This window comes from Gracilinanus agilis, chromosome 2 (assembly GCF_016433145.1).
Source record: "Gracilinanus agilis isolate LMUSP501 chromosome 2, AgileGrace, whole genome shotgun sequence".
NCBI lineage: Eukaryota > Metazoa > Chordata > Mammalia > Didelphimorphia > Didelphidae > Gracilinanus > Gracilinanus agilis.
In genome coordinates this window covers 422,322,721-422,343,341 of record NC_058131.1, presented here as the reverse complement: position 1 = coordinate 422,343,341, position 20,621 = coordinate 422,322,721, and the positions used below count along the sequence as shown (strand labels likewise).

Sequence of the window (20,621 nt, the reverse complement as noted above, 5' to 3'; positions counted from 1 at the left end):
ATCATGGAGGTATCAAAGTTTGCAGTGTCTTCTTTATATCATAAATCACTGCACTCAAAGGTGTAAGAGTTTGGAGCAAGTCTGCATTTTTAAATTCTCAGAACATGGAAGGACACAGATAGAAAGACAGTTGGCCTCAGGGCAAAGGTTTGTGGGAAGGAACCAACAGATCTTTACTCCTTAGCTTTGGAGGGACAGGGAGGGGAGGGAGGCGGAGATTTCTGGGATCTGCATTACCCACAAAACACAAATCTGAAGAGTTTCCCAAAGACCTTCAGCAGTTACAATCGGTCTATTTGATTCTTCGTCATTCCTGAACACCTTGGAAGACATATTATCAAAGTTTCCTGGACGCCAGTGGGAAGCTGGTCCCTGGGCTCCCCAAACTTGCTTGAACCTCTACTTTATCAAACTTCCTCTATAGATAACCATAATTTTAGTTTTAAGAATACTTAATTGGGGTTTGGGTCAGAGAAGCTGGGATTCAGGGTATGCAGATGTTTTTCTATTACCTTACCCAGTCAAGGACTGAATAGGGAATTTAGGGATCCCTTGCACCCCTCTTTCCCAGCACCCATCTCAGTCATTCCTCATCCATTTGTTTCCTAAATAAACCTTTATTAATCTGATTCAAGTCAGATCTGAACTGTTGATTTGGGAAGATCTTTGTGGGTTGAGGGAGGAAGGAGAACAGCTATCCATTTTAAACAGCTTTCAGCATTGGGGAGTGGGGAGGCTTGTGTCAAGACACCCCAGCAGGAACTAACAGGGATCCCCTTAGTCTCCTTCAAGAGGCAACATCTCCCTCTAACTTTCCACCCCCAGCATATCCATATTGGGGAAACCCCACGGGTTCAGTAACCCTAAGTGTCTCCCTAGTAAGGAGGGGTGGTGGTGGTGTAGTGTTGGCCCTTAATCTTCATTCAGGGGGTTACCAAAACACACCCCAACTACCTGAAACCCCCCTTTCTTGCAAAGGCCACACTTCCTCAGTGGTGAAGTTGCAGAGAGATCCAGTTGTATGCTTATGTTTTGGATAACTTTCACACTCATATATTTTTGCATTCTAACCCATGCTGATTTCCTCAGGTGCATCAACACCTTACTCTGTGTTACATAAAATAAGCCCATCTTAATGAAAGGTTTTGTTGCTTTAATTATTATTGGTATATTATTCATACAGAAATTAAGGTCCAAAAAGCAGCTGCAACAGGCAAGGATGATGCCTTCCCTTTTAACATTTATCTAAGAAATGGCTTCAAGATATGTGCACATTAATTCTTGAAAAATTTTAAAATGAGTGGAAGATTTTTTATTTATCTCATATCTTATAAACATGAAAAATGAAAGGAATCATAAAAACTCATATGTATGTAGCATTTATAAAGTTTGCAAAGTCCTATAAACTGATCAAAGTAAAAGTATTATGCCCATTTTACAGATTAGTAATATTACTGAGAGGCTCAGAGAGGTCATCAGAGAGGCTAATCATTATGAAAACTGAATTCCATCTTGAGTTTCCTGACATCAACTCTTGTCTTTCAATAATATTGGAGAAATCACTCCACTCCACATCTCTGGTTCATTTTCTCATCTATAAGAAGGAGGGCTGGAGTAGAAGATGCCTAGACGATACTTCTAGTGCTTGATCTTGGATCTCAGGACATGGATTTACAATCCAGGCTGCCTGACTTTTTCATTTCACAGATCACAAGATTCTGGGGGTTTGAAGGGACTATAAATGTTTACTCTCATTTACACATGAAGAAAGAAGGCTAGAGAAAAAGTGCCAGACCCACTGTTATATAAATTACCATTCCAAGAGTTACATGAGCTGGAATCGTCAACCAAGAAAAAGGCACAAAACCACTACAAATAGCATTTGCAACCAATAGGAGTTAGCAATTCTTCTGGCAACTATCAAGAATGAGAGAAGAATCATATCTCCAACAAGTATAATAGGAAACAGTAAATTTGTAGTGAATTATTTGTATTTCTGCTAGTACCAAGGAACTATGTAGGTACAAAATGCAGTTTGGTCTCCCTCCAAAGAGAAATAATGAGGTCAAAGACACAGGACTGGAACTCAAAAAAGGCAGGTTACAAAAATTCAGGAGCCATCAACATAAATATGATCGTCAAATCAATACGAGCTGATATAGTCAGAGAAAGAGTGAAAAAGAGTGTCTAGGAAGGAGTCTTATGGAATACCTGCAGTTAGGGGACAGGATATGGGTGATGGGGTGACAGAAATTGCAAGATAAATACAGAAATATGGCAGACAGGGGGTGGCTCAGTGGATTGAAAGACAGGACTGGAGATGGGAAGTCCTAGGTTCAAATCTAGCCTCAGAAACTTTCTAATGGGGAAACTCTGGGCAAGTCACTGAACCCCCATTGCCTGGCCCTTACCTTTCTTCTGCCTTGAAACCAATACATAGTGCTGATTCTAAGACAAAAGGTAAGGATTAAAAAACAAAAAAGACAGATACATGCAGCAGCAAGGCAAGTGGGCCCATTTCACTTTCTACAGAAAGGGCTGAAAAGAAATGCCTTCATCATAACATGAAAGAACTGTTACAGATAATTTATGTTGGGCTAGACACAGTCACAGTTCTCCATCCATCTGGAGAAGACCTCTTCACTTTGATGCAGTATTTCAGCCAATAGAAAAATTTCTATTTCTCTACAAAGAAAAAGCTTTGTAGGTGAAGAAGGAATTTAGATTCCAGGATCATGGATTTAGATTTATGAGAAAGCTTAGAGGACCCAGAATCCAACCCCCCCCCCCAATTTTGTAGATCTGGATGGAACCTGAGGCACAGAGATTTGTGATCTGCCCAGGGTCACATGACTTAGTGTGTGAAGCACAATTTGAACTCATGTTTTCATGGGTTCAAGGTCAGCATTCTACTCATTACTCAACACACACTAAAATTATGACATATGTAAAGGCAGCTATAGAGAAGATTATGAAATAGAGGTAAAGAAGAAAGACTCTCTTCCAAGGGAAAGTAACTTTGATCTGGAAAGATCAGAACAAGAAATGATAAGAAATTAATACCCAAGATAAATAAAAAGGTAATAAGTGAGCACCTAGCTACTTTTGGTGAGTTAGAGTTATCAGGCTCTGATGAACTACATCTGGGGCATCAAAGGACTGCTGAGCCAATCCTAGGGACCTCTGAAGTATGTTGAACACATCTTAGGAGGTCAAAAACAGAAAGGAAGATTCATTATATTTAGAAATATTCACAGCAGCATTTTTTTGTGGTAGCAAAGAAATGGATGTCCATTCACTCAGGAATGGCTAAACAAACTGTGGTACATGAATAACAGGAAATATCCATTTCTTACTATAAAAAAAAACAATGAATACAAAGAAGCATGGGGAAACTTATATGAACTGATGCAAGACTAGAAAAACAATATACACCATGAAAACAATAGAAAGCAAATGCTGTGTAATTATAATGACCATACCTGGCCTTGGAGATGAAAAAAATGCACCTCCCTTTCTTCTTTGTAGAAAGAGATTATTATTGTGGATATGGAAAACAGCATATGCCACCAGACAGGACTGATGTATTAGTTTTGCTACAACATGTTTCCCTTTTTAAAAATTCTTTGTTATGAGGGATGGCTTGATGGGTAGGGTAGGGTAAGGTAAGGCAAATACATTGGGAAAGGAAAGGTGATATAAAAACAAAAGATATCACTAGAAACTTAAAAGAAAGTTCATTGAACCTAGGAGAAATAGCATAGGACTGGAGAAGGGTAGAGAGTTTTCCTGATTTTCAAAAAAGAGAAGGTAAAGAGAGTTTGCAACCTATGGGCCAGTAAGCTTGATTTCAGTGCCTGAGAAAAATAGGGAAAATATCATTCAAAGAAAAGAGTGATTCCAAAAAGCCAGCATAACTTACTAAATGGCTACATGGGCATTCCACACTGATCTAACTTTCTTTTTCGATAATGTCTTTGGATTGGTTGATCAGGGAAATACTGGAGATAGAGTTTCCTATATGATATCTCTCTTATCCAGTATCACAGCTCTTAGAATCCTTCTATCTTCTCCCTTTCTTCCCCCCAGAGAGTCTTAATATTATTGGATCTTCAGCTTTCCATTTCCACTTCAATCAAACCAAAGATACATTTACCTATAACACCCAACTTTGCTGTCATGCTCTGGTCTAGACAACATTAGAGTCTCTCAAAAGTCGGAATGAATTATACCATGTAATCACATTCAATAAAGTTCCTTACTAAACTATACTTACTTTTGATTCATAGGATTCCTCTGCTAACTCAGCATAGCACTCTTTGATTAGGACATCTCGAATGTTCACTACTTCTTTGATTCCAGAGTAACGGTACACATCCACATGTAGAACACTGTGTACAACTGAATAAACTTTCACTATAAGAGCACAGCCATTAACTAAAGCAGCAAACCTTTGGCTGGCCCCATAACTCCAATGTTCCCCACATACAAGAGACTTTGCAGAAGGCCGCATCTTACAAATCTTGAATTCCAGAGCCTATAAGACAAATATAGCTGCAATCACATTTTATAAACAGTTATTTAACAAACATTTATTGAAGCCCTATGTTGGTGCTGGAGATACTAAAAAAAATTAAAATTCTTTCTCCTCTAAAAAGACTTAAGGGGGGAAGCTGGATAGCTCAGTGGATTGAGAGGCCTAGAGATGGGAGGTCCTAGGTTCAAATCCGGCCTCATTGCCCATCCTTACCACTATTCCACCTTGGAGCCAATACACAGAAGTTAAGGGTTTAAAAAAAATAAAAAAAACTTAAGTTAAATATATATAATACTACAATGACTACAATGTCAAACAAAGAAACCTTGCTTTTAATGTAACTGATTGACTGTTCAAATCTACATAAAAGCATCTGCCACAGGGGGTAGCTAGGTGGATCAGTAAGCTGAGAGCCAGGCCTTGAGACAGAAGGTCCTGGGTTCAAATCTGACTGTACACACTTCCTGGCTATGTGACCTTGGGCAAGTCATTTAACCTCCATTGCCTAGCCCTTACCATACTTCTGCTTTGGAACCAATACACAGTACTGATTCAAATATGGAAGGTAAAGGATTAAAAAAAGATAGAAAGAACCTGCTGAGATAAGCTAGTTTCAATTCTGAATTTAGGTTAGCATGTATGATTATGTTTCTTTAATTTAAAAAAAAAAACCGTGATTTCATCAGTGTGGGTACAGACTCTATTAATGTGCATAACAACCCACCACCCCTAAGGTTTAGTTTCCTGAATAACTGTGTTCCATATCCAAACTATCACCTGACAGCCAACATTCTAGTGGTAAGCCTCTCATTCATTAATAAGGTAGATATTTCCCTTATTAAAAGCTTACTTAAATGTTGTTTGCTTCCAAGATATCACAGTAAGGAACAACATTAAAAAACACTGTCTTGTCTTTAAAAATAACAATTAAGTTGAAGAATGGAAGACTATACAGAAAATGAACTTTATTAATTCAATGAGACCACCAAATATTACCCCACTGATATCAGTGACATGTGAAAACATATTTGAAATCTTTTTTTTTAACTGTAGGGGAGAAAAGGAAGTTAGGAAGTCATCCTCTTTTCTCCTTACCTGAAATGGAAGTTCTAGAAGATGGCAAGGAATTTCCATTAAAAGGTCTAGGCTTACATGAGACCTATTACCATAATCTACAAAAAAGACCTAGACAATAAAGAATCAGAAAAAGAAGAGTAGATAGAAATAAAATCATTAAAAAAACTATAATTCAAGATAAAAAATAAAATGTATGATGATAATACTGTATTACTGACAATAGTAATTCAATGACTAAATATTACAGAACCCTAAACTGAACAGCTTCTTTTACAGAGCCACCAAGAACTACCAATCTAATATCATTAACATTAACTGTTTTACAACTAACTTTTGCCTTTTACATTTACCACAAAATCTTTTTTCCAATGTCAAAATCTTGTCTCATTTACCTGTTGGTGATGATCTATTAGTGAATAACATACCTCAGCAGAATTTCCAGAAACATATAGGATTTGAGCTCTAAAGTAGGTTTCTTTATTCAAATTAGCAAATGGTGCCAGACAAACTAAATCAGGATATGGACGAATTGGCAAAGGTACCAATTTCATCTGGTTAATTTCAACTGTTAGCTTTTTCAGAATATTTGTATTCTTTTCATCAATCCTATAACCCCAGAAGTGTCCAACTTCTACAACCTTAAAAAATAAAAGGAAAGAAATTTGAAAAAGATTTTTATACTCAACCAAGAGTTCAAAAGGGCTTAAAATCACAAAATTTCACATACTACTCCTTTATTATCCCAACTAAATTGAAATTTTAAAAGTTCCAAATATAAAAAATGAAAATGCCTGTGCACTACTAGTTTAACTAATTATCAGCTTCATTGACAAGTTTATTATTTTATGATTAAAAACCAAATAGACAATCATAAAGGGAAGCAGTTGAATATTTGGAAGAATTTACACCAATGAAATAACATTATCCTTTAAAATAATATTAGAGTATCCTACATTACTTTACTTATCAATCACTGTCAAATATAAGTAGAATTTATAGAGTTCCTAATAAAACATATACTTTTCAAATACAGTTGATTCAATTTAAAGAGAAATTATATATTCCTTAGTTAAATTCATACCTCAGTGACATCAATGGTTAAGAGTAGGCTAGTGATGGCTTGTGACTGCTCTAGAGCATCTAATGAAATCTGCATGGTATCAATTGTCTGCTTCTGGAAGTCAACGTTTACTCTAAATAAGGACACAACTTGTTTTAGTATTACACAAGACAACTTGATATGCTTTAAATTATTGTTATAATCTACACACATAATTTTGAAATTTAATACTTATCTTTTCCACATTGCAACTTTCCCTACTACAATTTTGATTTATTGCTAGTCAGCATAAAAAATTAAACGGAATTTGAGGGAAGTTTTGTGGAAGCCACAGACAATACATGAAAGTCAACAGACAACACTGAAAAAGTTTAGAAACTCAGAAATGAATTAAAAATAGGGATAGTGTTGAATAATATCAATAAAGCTGATCTTTTTTTTGGTGTTCTATTTTTTTTCTTTAAAAATTTTTTTATTTAGAATATTTTCCCAAGGTTACATGATTGATGATCCTCACCTCCTTCCCTCCCCGCTCCTGGAGCTGACAAGCAATTCCACTGGGTTACATGTATCATTGTTCAAAGCCTATTTTCATGTTATTCATATTTGCAGTAGAGTGATCTTTTAACATCAAAACTCCAATCAATATCTCTATTGAAATACATGATCGATGATGTTTTTCTTTGACATTTCTATTCCCACAGTTCTTTCTCTGAATGTGGATCACGTTCTTTCTCATAAGTCCCTCAGAATTATCCTGGATCACTGCATTGCTGCTAGTACAAAAGCCTATTACTACATTCAATTGTGTCATAGCATACAATGTTCTCCTGGTTCTGCTCCTTTCACTCTTCATCAATTCCTGGAGGTCTTTCCAGTTGACACAGAAATCCTCTAGTTCATTATTCCTTTCAGCACAATAATATTCCATCACCATCAGATACCACAATTTGTTCAGCCACTCCCCAATTGATGGACACCCCCTTGTTTTCCAATTTTTTGCCACCACAAAGAGTGCAGCTATAAATTTTTTTGTACAAGTCTTTTCCCTTATTATCTCTTTAGGGTACAAACCCAGCAGTGGGTTGGCTGGGTCAAAGGGTAGGCATTCTTTTTTTTTTTAAACATTTATTAATATTTATTTTTAAGAAAAGATAACATGGTTACATAATTCATGCTCTTACTTTCCCCTTCACCCCCCGAGCACCCCCGCCATGGCTGATGTGTATTTCCACTGATTTTAACATGTGTCATTGCAATCAAGACCTATTTCCAAATTGTTGACAGTTCATTGGTGTGGTAGTTTCCCCAAACATGTCTGCCTCAACTCATGTGTTCAAGCAGTTATTTTTCTTCTGTTTCCACTCCTGTAGTTCTTCCTCTGAATGTGGGTAGCGTTCTTTTCCATAAGTAATGCCTCAGAAGTAGGCATTCTTTTAAAGCCCTTTGCACATAGTTCCAAACTGCCCGATAGTTTACTTCTTCGTCTTCTTCTTTTTTTTTTTTTTTTTTTTTTTTTTTTTTAATTTTAAACCCTTAACTTCTGTGTATTGACTTATAGGTGGAAGAGTGGTAAGGGTAGGCAATGGGGGTCAAGTGACTTGCCCAGGGTCACATAGCTGGGAAGTGTCTGAGGCCGGATTTGAACCTAGGACCTCCCGTCTCTAGGCCTGACTCTCAATCCACTGAGCTACCCAGCTGCCCCCTAACCAATAGTTTACTTCTTAATAGCATAAACATATACAGTTTCTTATACTGCAAACAACTCATAAAAGAAAAATAAAAAAAATTCAGATTTCTTCTCTGATGGGAAGAGAGGGCCAAAAATTTTTACAGATTTTCCAGATGGCAGGGACACTGCATCCTTAATCCCTTGATGTGGAAGGGATAGTGTAATACCATCTTAATTGAATGTTACATATTAATACTAAATACTAAAAAATATGGTATTTGAAATACTATTTAAATTTTAATTTCCTTGTCAAATTGGCAAGGAAAAATCATAAAAATCTAAATAATTGCTTCTAGAGCACAGTTGCAAGACATAAGTAAATTATTTTCAACAATCAAAACAACAAGAAACTCATGTGTGGGAATTAAAAAAAAAGATACATGAAATTCAACAGTTAAGATAACTGGTCCACAGCAGGAGAATCTAAGCTGCATGAATATTATCTTGTGAAATGAAATTCTTTTTTTTTTAAGTAACCCTTAACTTCTGTGTATTGGCTCCTTGGTGGAAGAGTGGTAAGGGTGGGCAATGGGGGTCAAGTGACTTGCCCAGGGTCACACAGCTGGGAAGTGTCTGAGGCCAGATTTGAACCTAGGACCTCCCGTCTCTAGGCCTGACTCTCAATCCACTGAGCTACCCCAGCTGCCCTGTGAAATGAAATTCTTAAAATGAAAAATAAATTTCTACTGATTATGTCCTTTTCTAATATTGTCTACTTTAGTCAGAGTGTAAATCAATTAGATTTCAGATAAAGATTACTCTTAAAATAGGTGATTGTTCTATGACTAAAACTAATTATTAATGGTGATTGTTATGCTTCTGGTGCATAAAAAGCATCAAATCTAGAGTTTGAAGGGACCCTGGTGACTATCTATTCCAGTCCCAATCTTTTTACATGAAAGAAAACTGGGGCTCAGAGTTATAAAAATATTTCAGTTAGCAGATTTGTCCTTCAAATCTAGTGATCCCAAATATATTAGATTAAGAACTCCAGAATATGACAGACTTCATACTTACTGAAAAACAGTTAAATTGGGGTTAGATAGATTTTTTAAAATCAAGGAAACGTCTGATGGGCCTTAAATCTTCCTTACATTTTGTGTTCCCAGTGATGTTGACCTTCTTGCTGTTCCTGCATGAGGCACTCCCCTATCCCTGGAATACTCTTCTTCCTCATTTCTACCTCTAGGTTCTCTTGAATTCTCTCAAGTCTTAGCTTCCCACAAGATGCTTTTCCCAATTCCCCTTAATGCTAGTGCCTTCCCTTTGATGATTACCTCCAGTTTATCTAGTTTATATCTTATTTGTACAGTTTTTTTGCCTATTGTCTCATCCATTAGACTATGCTCTTTAAGAAAAAAGGCTGTCTTTCTCCCTTTATGTCCAGTGCTTGGAATGTAGTATGCACTCAATAAACGTTAAGTTGAATGACAGAACTACAGAAATCCTCTAGTTCACTGACTGATTCTCTATGGTCGACTTGTGAATGTATGGGGAAGATGTAGGCTTGAGATCTGTGCCAGTAGAGTACCCAGAACACCAAGACCATAAAGCTCTTAAAATATCTGGTCCCCAAATCACAGTCATTGCAATCTTGATTAGATTTTAAGAGTTCCAATCTTATTTGTTATGAAACTTCTAATAAAATTCTCTTCCAAGATTTTACCTTGGCTTATTGATGAATTGGAAGAGACCTCAGAAGCCATCTAGATGAGCCTATACTCAAAAGGAAATTCCCATTCTAACATACCTGATGAGTGGTCAAAATCTCTGCCCAAAATCTCCAAGGAGGGAAGACACATTTTTAAAAGTACAGGCATTTCTACAGCTTTAACTGTTAGTAGTTCTTCTGGAAATCAAGCCTAAATTTTTCTTTTTGCAAACTTTATTGCTACTTTTCCACAGGATAGTACTTCCAAAACTTGAACACACCTTGTCTACATTCTTTTTCTTTTTTTTAAAACTCCTTCCCTTCTCTCTTAGAATCAATACTATGTATTAGTTCCAAGGCAGAAAGAGTAGAAAAGGCTAGGCAATGAGGGTTAAGTAATTTGTCCAGGTGTGGGAAGCCAATAAGAGAAACAGCCCCAAATGGATAAAAATCAGAGATTCCTCTTTTGACCCCTTTTGTCATCTACACCTTTTCTTGTTGAAAAGTATTGTGGCCTTGTTGGAAAACTTTGGGTTCCTAGCAAACCAGAAGTCAAGAGGTTAACATTCTCTCCTTTGGTCAAAAATACAACTGTTTTTGTTTCAAAAGTAGCTCAGACAGCCAAGGTCAAATCTAGACAAAATCTCCTCCAGTAGGGGCTATTCGCCCCTGAGAAAGTATTCCCAGACTCAGCTTACAGATAACGGGGCAGCCAAAATTCAGCCTTGGCCTTTTTCTATTTTGAAGCCAATGAAACTTTTTGCGTTTTGATGTGACATAATTTGTAATTTCTGTGCAACTGCGAACTCTCTTTGTGCTTTCATGTGTAATGTGTTTTGTATACATTATATAATAAAATCCCAAGCTCATTGGCAGAGATGCAGCAGCAGCATGAGCTGATAGAAAGATCTCCCACGATCCAGTACTTTCTTATCAACTAAGTCATCATTATCAGATTATCTGGAGATGATAAATAGATTTCGACACCCAGGGTCACACAGCTAAAAAGTGTTTCTGAGGCCACATTTGAACGCAGGATCTCCTATCTTCAGGCCTCACTGTCTATCCACTGAGCCACTTAGCTGATCCTTGAACACAATTTATAATGTGCCTCCTGAGTCTTTTTTTTTCTTTCTGGTTAAACATTTTTATTTCATTTCAATGAATCTCATAAAACAAACTCAAGGCTTTTTACTATCCTGGCTATGTGGTGATCTGGATGCTCTCTAGCTTTTAAATTCATTTACTTAATAAAATGGCAGTCAGAATTAAACACAATCCTCCAGATTAGGTATGACCAGATTAGAGAAGACAGGAAGTTATCTCCTCCTTATTCCTAGAAGCCATGCTTTCCTTAATTCAGCTCAAGATCTAATTAGCTTTTATGTCTATGCATTACACAGATGATTCCTATTGAACTTCCAAGTCTACCAAAATCTCAAGATCTCAAGACAATCTGTGACCTAATCATGTGTCTCCATCTTGTAACTGGGAAACATTTTTTGGGGAGGTGGTGGGGTGGAGGGGACATTTTTTAAAGCTTAGTAAGACCAGGATGTTATGAGGTTAAAATGAGATCATGGATATAAAAATCTTTGCAAACCTTAAAGTACTATATAAATGTTAGTAATTATTATTACTAGCCTCAAGTCTGGTAATGACTACATTTCTTGCATTCCTGCTGATCTCAAAAATTTTTTATAGAATATAAGAGTGTGCTGGTAGATGTTTAACAATGAACAAAACAATAATGTCATTTCTGAGATATTCATGCTCACATTGAAAAATAAACGGGATCCCAAAGCTTGTTAGAGTTGGCGCTAGTACACCTCTGGATAAGCATTTATACTTAACTCTTTTGAAATCCGTCTTAGATTCAGTGCAAAAAAGCTGCAGTCTGGCAAGTTCTGACTCTGTTATTCAGTGTATAGTGTATTCAGGACTCTGTGTCATCCATAAATTTCATAACCATTTATGCCTTTATTCAAGTCATTAGAGAATATGTTAAATAGCACAGGGACAAACACAGATCCCTGGGAGCATTCTACTATCAATCGCCTTCCACTCTGATATTGATACATTAATGACTATTCTTCTAGATCAGCCACTGAATCAGTTCTAAACCCATTTAATTGCAATCTACCTCTTTGCATCTGTTCCATAAGGACTGATATAATATCTGTAGCATTCTCATTATCTACCAGTTGAGTGGCTTTGTTTAAAAAAAAAAAAGGAAATGAACTTTGGAGGGAGAGGAACTTTGAGGTTTTCAAAGTGCACTCTTCACAACAACCCTCTAATCCAAGTAGTTCAAAGTATAATATTATCCTCGTTTTACAAATGGAGAAACTAAATCAGAAGTCAAACCTAGACCTTCTGACTTAAAAGTTATCACTAGATCATGATGACCCCTGTTAAAATTTTCTCTCACTGCATAGCAAGAAGCAACAAAGAATCATTCTTCTAATTGGTTAAAGAAATAATCATGATCAACTGGATCATCATGATAAACATTATGAATACTTAGAAGTAAGTTTAAACCAGGCAGCTTCAAAGAAACTTGAGGGTTTCCCTCCAAAAAATAACCTTTTGTGAGCTCTGCATGTGCATTCAAAAAAGTTTAAAGAGCTCAAGGTCAAAAATTGGGTTAACCTCAACTGATACCAGAACACAGGACTTGGAACAGTAAGAAGCTTCAGAGATTATCTCATACAATTCCCTTCAGTTAAGGAAATTGGAGTCCAAAGAAATAACATATTGAATTCTAATTCAGATCCTCTCTGACTCTGAAATAGAATACCCTATCCATTATATCACACAACAAATAAAATCAGAAAATTAACAAGCTGAACAAAGAAAAGTGCTTCATTGCCTGTCACCATTTTCTGGAAATACCTTGTATTCCTCAGCTTTGTAACTGTGCCTCCTTGCACCTTCCCTTCAATTTCTTCACCAGCATGAACACTGAGTTCAAGTGGAACTTTTAGCTGAGACATCTTAATTGCCATATATACAGCAGGGAGAGTTTTAAATCTTTCTGTTGGATTGCGAGAAAATTCCACAAATGCCCTGTTGCCACACAAAAAAAAGAAATAATTATTTATTTTAAAAAAGTATTAACTGCATGTACTAATATCATTCCAGATTACTTAACTAGTTCCTGATAAATCTTTCCTTTAGAAATTCACAGGAACTATTCCTTCTACAAGTCACCAGAATCATGTAGTGAAGGGGGTAAAGGGGGCTGATTAAAAGAGTAAAAGAAAATGCATGTGCAAGAACACCTTATTATTGCATGTTAACTTTTGTACATTTTTCTGCTTTATGCATTCTATGTTTCTGGAAGATAAGGCACATATCTAAATTGAGTTACAGTTTCTATAGCAATTTTCACCTCCATTACTTCATTACAACACATCTTTGCAGGAACACAGTAGTTTTTGTTAACAACATTTGAGACAGCTGAGAAAACTGTCTCGGAAAAAGTTAATGACCTCCTCCTCAGGTAAATGCTAGGCTCAGGACCGGAAACCCTATGTGTTTTAGTTGGTTTGTTTTTGTTTTGCATTCAAGTTTTTTTCCAGTATAATTACACTTACTTTCTAAAAATAAAAACTAAAAAAAAAAACAAAACTTAAAGGGATAAAAATTTTAGGGCTTGTTTTTTAAAAAATAGGCAATCAGGATTAAGTGACTTCCCCAGAGTCACACAGCTAAGAAGTGTCTGAGGCCAGAAGATATTAATCTAGGACCTTCTGACTCCAGGCCTGCTGTCACCCAGTGAGCTACCAACCCGCCCCCAATAGTTAATGTTAAAGAGAAATCATCTAGTTACACCTTTTCCTATTACAAATCAGAAAATTAGTGCAATGGGAGAGGAAATGATCTGCTCAGTATCTCAATAATATATTTACATTAGAAAAAGTGAGGAATAAGAGAGTTGCATTTATATTGAATCCAACTTATCTTTTTCTTTATGGGAAATTGTAACCTAAGGGAAACTATGATACACAGACAGGACATTTAGATTATGTTAGTGAAAATATAATCAGTAAGTTAGACTAATATTTCTAAACATAAAAGGTCTTGACTTCTAAGGGCCCAATTAGCTCTAAACCTATGATTGTGAATAGACTAAATTAATGCTCATTAATTAACACATATCTTCTTGTACAAGAAAAAGTATTCACATAACCTGCAAGGATATGGTAAAAAGAACATTGAAGTCCCCAAAGAAAATCACAACCTCTCTGGGACTCAGTTTTCTTATACACCAAATGAAGATAAATCATAAATTCCTGCACTACATATGTATGGTTAATGTTTTACCTCATGTCCCATGAGAGAGAGATGACTTGCTGAACACAAGTGAAGGAAGGCTTTCTGTGAGAGCAAAACATCATTTATGTAATTCTGAGCTTTGCTTGATTCTTTTGTTCATGAACGAAGTTGCTGATTTAGTCTCACAGAAACCTCTGACTTTAGAAACAGATTCTGCTGAGACCATGTCCTAAAGAAGTTTTGCAACTGAAGTTCCCAGTAACAGCCTTTGCTATTAAAATGAGATTTTTATTTAGGTGAGCTTTGAATATTGTAATTACTAGTAATTTATATTTCCATTCCACTTAAAAAAAAAGAATGTAGGTAAAAATAATAAATAGTTATCTTGTAATTCTCATACTCTTGGGCCATATTCTCAGGGTAGCACTTTTGGTATTCCTTATAAAGCCAGCTGATAGTCTAGGGCAGTGATGGCAAACCTTTTAGAGACCGAGTGCCCAAACTGCATCACTCAGCCCTATCCCCACCCCCTTATCCTAGACAGTGGAGGGAGGAATCACTCCCACTGGGCTGCTAGGCAGAGGTGTATATCATGTGAGAAATGTCCTCAGGTGCATAGAGAGGGGGAGGGGAACAGCCCCCTCTGGCTTATGTGCCACAGGTTCCCCAACACAGGTCTATGGTGACGATTTTCTCAAAGACCCCTAGACTCTGCCCTGATCAGAACATATCTGGAGTCCATTCCAGATGCATGACCAAAAATCATGCAGAAAAGCAAACGAAATAGTCAGGGCCTTGAAACCATTTTATATAACAAAATGGTACCTGAATTATGCCTAGTTATAGGTAGGTGGGAGAAGACCCAGAGCGTGGAACATGATAGTTGTTTTCATGTATTTGAATACGTGTCATATTTTAATTAATTACAACAGTAATTATGACAGCTAATATTTGTCTAGCACTTTAAGGTATGCAATGAACTTTTACCTAATTTGATCATCACAACAATCCTATGAGTTAAGAAATATTATGTTTATTTTACAGAGAAAGAAACTGAGGCTAAGTGAGGCTAACTGAGCTGAAATGACTTGCTCGAGGTCAGGCCTTAAGTAAGGCAACAAAAGTATACAAGGCAAAATTTGAACTCATATCTTTATGAATCCAAATGGGATCTCTATACACTATACTACTATCTGTGTAAGAATTATGTAGCTTTGTTTCCCTTGATCACAGAAAACAGATCTAGGAACTAATAGATAGAAGTTATAAAGATTAGGTTTAATTTTAGAAAAGTATTGCTAACAAGCTATAAAAGGAGAATGGATTTGCTCAAAAAAACAATACATTCTTTGCTCTGGTCTTCAGGCTAAATGAATGGATGATTACTAGCTGGGTAAGCTTTAGAAAGGATTCTTGTTCAGGTAGAAGCTGGACTAGATTGCCTTGGTTTCTTTCAATTCTGAGATTTTGTGATCATTTTTGAGATAAAGGGACTATAGAAATCATCTAGTCCAACACCTTCATTTTACAATTAAGAAAACTAAGACCCAGGGAAGTGAAAAGATTTGCCCAAGGTCATATATCATATCAGTGGTAAAAGTATGACTTGAATTCAGTTCTGAGTGCCAAGCCCAATGATCTTTCTAACAATGATGACTCCCATTTGGTAATCTCTAAGTGCTATACTGGTGTCAGGAATTAAAACTCACCAATAAAATGAGACTAAAATTACCTTTCCTTCTCAGGTGTTCAAAACATACATATGACACTATTCTGCCAAAGAAGCAACAACCTCTTAGAAACTGAAACTAAGTTTGAGTCACTCTTTAAGGCAGTAGATTACCTTGTACTGACCCACTCTAGATTGAAATCTATAGAATCTATTACTGATCATTCTTCCTCCTCAAGTTCTTCAACCCAAGCTTCCCACTGGGGTAGGGACTGCACTAAGGGTGTGACCTCTCTACCATTCTTTTCAGCTTCCTTTTATGCACTGTCTTTCATTTTCAGAATATAAACTTCTTGATACCTGGGACTATCTTTCTTTCTATGTGTATTTGTATTCCCAGTGCTTACTCATCCAAGAGCTTGGCATATAATAAACACTTAATAAATGTTTGTTATCTATCACTAGCAGTGGACAGAAATTATTGAGTCTAAAAAGGTAGCAGTTTTTGTCTCAAAATTGCTCAAAGGATGGTCAGGTTATCCAAGATTGTGAGTGAAAAAATAAGTAGTTGCTAGTTCCCTAGTAAAAGGAATGATAGTTTATTTAAAAAAAAAAAAAACCAAAATCATGTATACTAGTATGTATATATATAAATATTCTATGTAAGTTTAATGCATAGGGGTATATATTCTTCCTCCTCCCACCATTATATGATAGTATCAGTGAACCTTTTATGTTTTCCTACATAATTAATACAATATTCATATGTAACTATGAATGATAAAATGTAAGTCATATATAATTATGAATGACAAAAATAAAATGCTACTTACTTTGTACCATCAAATACAATGGATTTTACTTGACCACACTGCCTGAAGAGAGACTGAAGTTGTTTGTAGTAAATAAATCCATAGGGAGGAATGTGCTTCAGCTGTTAAAAACAAATGACAACTTCCTTTTAAAATTACCAAGCAGAGTTCTCCATTTAATAATTCATAAACATTTATTAAAGACCTACTATGTGCAAAAAACATGATATTAAATATTTAAAGAATTTAAAAATTAATTAAGAGGGGGCAAGTAGTATAGTATATGGATAGAGAGTCAGACTTAGATTTGGAATGGAGTTTGATTCAAATGTGGCCTCAGACATTTCCTGTGTGACAAGTGACCGGGTGTGATAACTTAATCCTGATATCCAGCCCTTACCACTCTTCTGGCTTCAAACTGATACTTAGTATTAACTCTAAGATAGAAGGTAAGAGTTTAAAAAATTAAGTTTGTTCTTAGTTTCCATGAGTTAAAGTTTATTTAGTGCAATAGTAGCCTTTATATAATTAAGTTTCAAATTGCAAATCAACCATTTAAAAATAGCTTTGAAATAATTGAGGTAAGCAAAAACACATTTCTTAAGTTACATTTACAATCAGGGAAGATTGGTGGAAGTTCTGAATGAAAAAAGTTTTCAAAATTCTCTTTGAATTTACAGTACTTAAATGAGAAAAGAAAATGTACATAAGGGATTGTAATGCACTTTTGACATTGCTTAATGGGTCACTTTAAATCTTTGGTAAGATAGTTTTATAAATTTTAAACCTTTTTCACTAAATAAATGTAGTATTGGTACTTTAATTAATGCTATTAATATGCCTAGATGACATTTCTAGCCTAGATTTCTTATTATCTTCACATTTACGCTAATGCATATAAACAGCTCAAAATAATAAATAATCCAAAGAGCAGTATTATATAACTCCCATCACTAAGTAATCTACTTTTCTGAACAATTCTTAATCAGAAAACTATTTTTAGTTAGACTGATAAAATGGAAGAATTTTTTAACTAACATGCAATAAAAAATTGTTTACTATTTTCTAAACCCTTACTTTCTGACTTAGAATTTATTAAGTATTGGTGGCAAGGCAGAGAGAGGTAAGGGCTAGGCAATAAGGGTTAAGTGGCTTGCCCAAGGTCACACAGTAGGAAGCATCCAATGGCACATTTAAATCCAGGATGTCCCTTCTCTAGGCCTAGCTCCCAATCCACTGAGCTACCGCCTCTCTGTTATTTTTTAAATAATAAGCTGTCATATAAAAGAAGACTACTATTCAAATCCCTCAGTGGTTTCTTTTCTCCAAGCCCAATAATTTCAGATCCTTTAACTTTTATCATATTTTACTGTATCCTTCTTCTAGTTCCCTAGTTCCCCTTTAATTTTGTAAGGTCATAACTGGCCCAAACTCCAAGTACTACATAAATGAAATGTCAAACATCTAAATAATGACATATAAAGGGGGTAGAGGTGGGGAATCTTAGCAAAAGTTGGGCAGAAGAATCTTAAAATTTGGTTTTAAAATTTGGGGGGGTTCTAGTCCCATCCCAATTAATGTAATCAAAGCCTAGATACCTCAACTAAACCAATCAATGAAAAGTCTAATCTAAGTGTAAATTTTCCATTGCCTAACCAGAAGCAGATTCTCACTTTTCACTTACCTACTTCCACAAAAATCTCAAATTTCCACCAAATAATGACCAAGAAACCCAATACGAAACTACAGTAAGTTACTTCTGCCATCCCAGATCTACAAAAACAGGAGCAACAGAAGGATGCAGAGTAGCAACCAAGATGGTGAGAGGCCTTGAAACAATGCTCACCAGGACCAGCTTCACCACATTAGCTGGAAGACAGTGGGCAACAGGAGAAAAGGTAGCCAGCAAAGCCAGAGCCAACATGTTGTCACCCAGTATAACCAGCAAGGGGCCAGAGAAATAAAAAGCTTATAAGACTGCTAGAGCAAGCAAGAGTCAAGGGCTTCCAAAGAAAATCCGAAAGCCCCAGGATAGAAACCTTGGAAGCCCCAAGAAGGCACAGCAGCATTCAGAACAGTACAGTCCAGACCCATGGACTCTGAGGCACTCTATTCCAAGATGCTATGAGGGGTCCTCAAGATTCAAGACTCAATCCTGAGGACCCAAAGGGGTATAATACTGTGTGGTGGAAGTCAGCACAAGAACTCAGGTAAGAATCTATCCAACAGTACAGAAGGGGGCAGAGCCAGGCACTAGTTCAAAGCCTCAATTCAGAAACTAAAGCAGGAGAGATAGCAATGCCAACCAGTATTAAAAAAGAACTGTAGATATAGAAATCCCTGAAAAAGAAGTAATTGCCTAAAAATGGTATGTGATCATACAAAGGAAAAAATGGCTTTCCCCAAAAGATAATGTTAATACTTAGGAAAAAAATGAACCGAGACAAACAATTGAAACAAAAGCAATGAGGGAGAATTTAGAGAGAATTTAGAAGAGAAGGTGATGAAATTTATCCAAGAAATAAACATCCAGAAAATTAGAATAGACCAAATAGAAAACAATGACTTCATGATATAGCAATAAGTAGTATGTGTGGGCAGAATTTAGTCAGTTATCAGCTTCTGGGGAACCTTAAACTTTTGAGTGCCATGCAAGTTATGGGACTGCTCTTGAGAGGGTAAGCACGTGTACGTTATTGCATCAAAATTCCCAAACATAATTTCTTAATGCCTTCTTCTAGGGCCAGAATATGCACAAAAGGGATGATGCTAGGGTCCAAACCAGCAAATATGAAACAGATAAATAAGCTCCAAAGCACAGCCTCTTTTCTCATTTATCATAAAGCCAAGAATCATACCTAAATGTTTGAGAAAGCATATCAATACTCTACACTAGTAGCTTTACAGTAAAGTTTTTCTTGAATAGAAAAGATCCCATCCTACAAGACTAAGTGTATATTGAAGGATACTTTTGATATTAACATACCACTACAGTTGTTTTGGGGTCTTTGCCAGCAAGCTCCCTTATTGCCATTTCTTCATCAGGTTGTCCAAAAGTAAAGTAATTTGGGTAGAAAGCACCAGCCAACACAACCTAAAATAAAATAGATTTCCTTTTGTCAAACAGAAGAAATATAATGACAGTAAACTAGAATTTCCTAATCTATTCCTTGAATTTTATAAATATCGAGTTTAGAACTTTTACCACTGAACCAAAGCTTCATATTTCATAATTTAAGGTGATTAACATTCTTTGCTTTTAAGACAGATGAATTATCAAAGTGAGTTGTAACAGAATACAATATCAACTATATATATATAAAATATCTTTCCTTAGAGCTTAGGGCATCTTAGTGTGAATTAGTTTTAGAAAACAAGAGAGATAACAATAGCAAATGGTTTGGACAATTCTGTACCTAGAGGTACCCATACTGCATTTCTCTCCACATTCCCACCTTAGATCAATAAATGCTATCAAGAAGGGACCTTCTCTTTCTCCAAAATAGACTACACCACAAGAATAAAGCTTCCTCCATTCATTTCTTCTTTTTTTCTGGCTCATTTTTTAAAATTTTTAATCATTTATTAATATTCATTTTTAACATGGTTACATGATTCATGCTCCTACTTTCCCCTTGCCCCCCCACCCATGGCCAACGCACATTTCCACTGGTTTTATCACGTGTCCTTGTTCAAGACCTATTTCCAAATTGTTGTTAGTTGCATTGGTGTGGTAGTTTCGCGTCCATATCCCCAATCATGTCCTCCTCAGCCCATGTGTTCAAGCATTTGTTTTTCTTAT

At 36.0% G+C, this 20,621-nt stretch overlaps 1 protein-coding gene across 1 annotated transcript in view; it reads right to left on the bottom strand.

Moving 5' to 3' along the window:
* The window catches only part of TDRD9 (tudor domain containing 9), a 208,212-nt gene that overhangs the window by 18,603 nt on the left and 168,988 nt on the right, over positions 1–20,621 (bottom strand). Inside the window, exons 23-29 of the mRNA XM_044659911.1 lie at positions 19,806–19,913; positions 16,841–16,941; positions 12,953–13,126; positions 6,696–6,807; positions 6,040–6,252; positions 5,633–5,722; positions 4,277–4,537 (exon numbers count right to left, since the gene is read on the bottom strand). Coding sequence (XP_044515846.1) covers positions 4,277–4,537; positions 5,633–5,722; positions 6,040–6,252; positions 6,696–6,807; positions 12,953–13,126; positions 16,841–16,941; positions 19,806–19,913 — 1,059 coding nt within the window. The remainder of the gene's footprint in view (positions 1–4,276; positions 4,538–5,632; positions 5,723–6,039; positions 6,253–6,695; positions 6,808–12,952; positions 13,127–16,840; positions 16,942–19,805; positions 19,914–20,621) is intronic.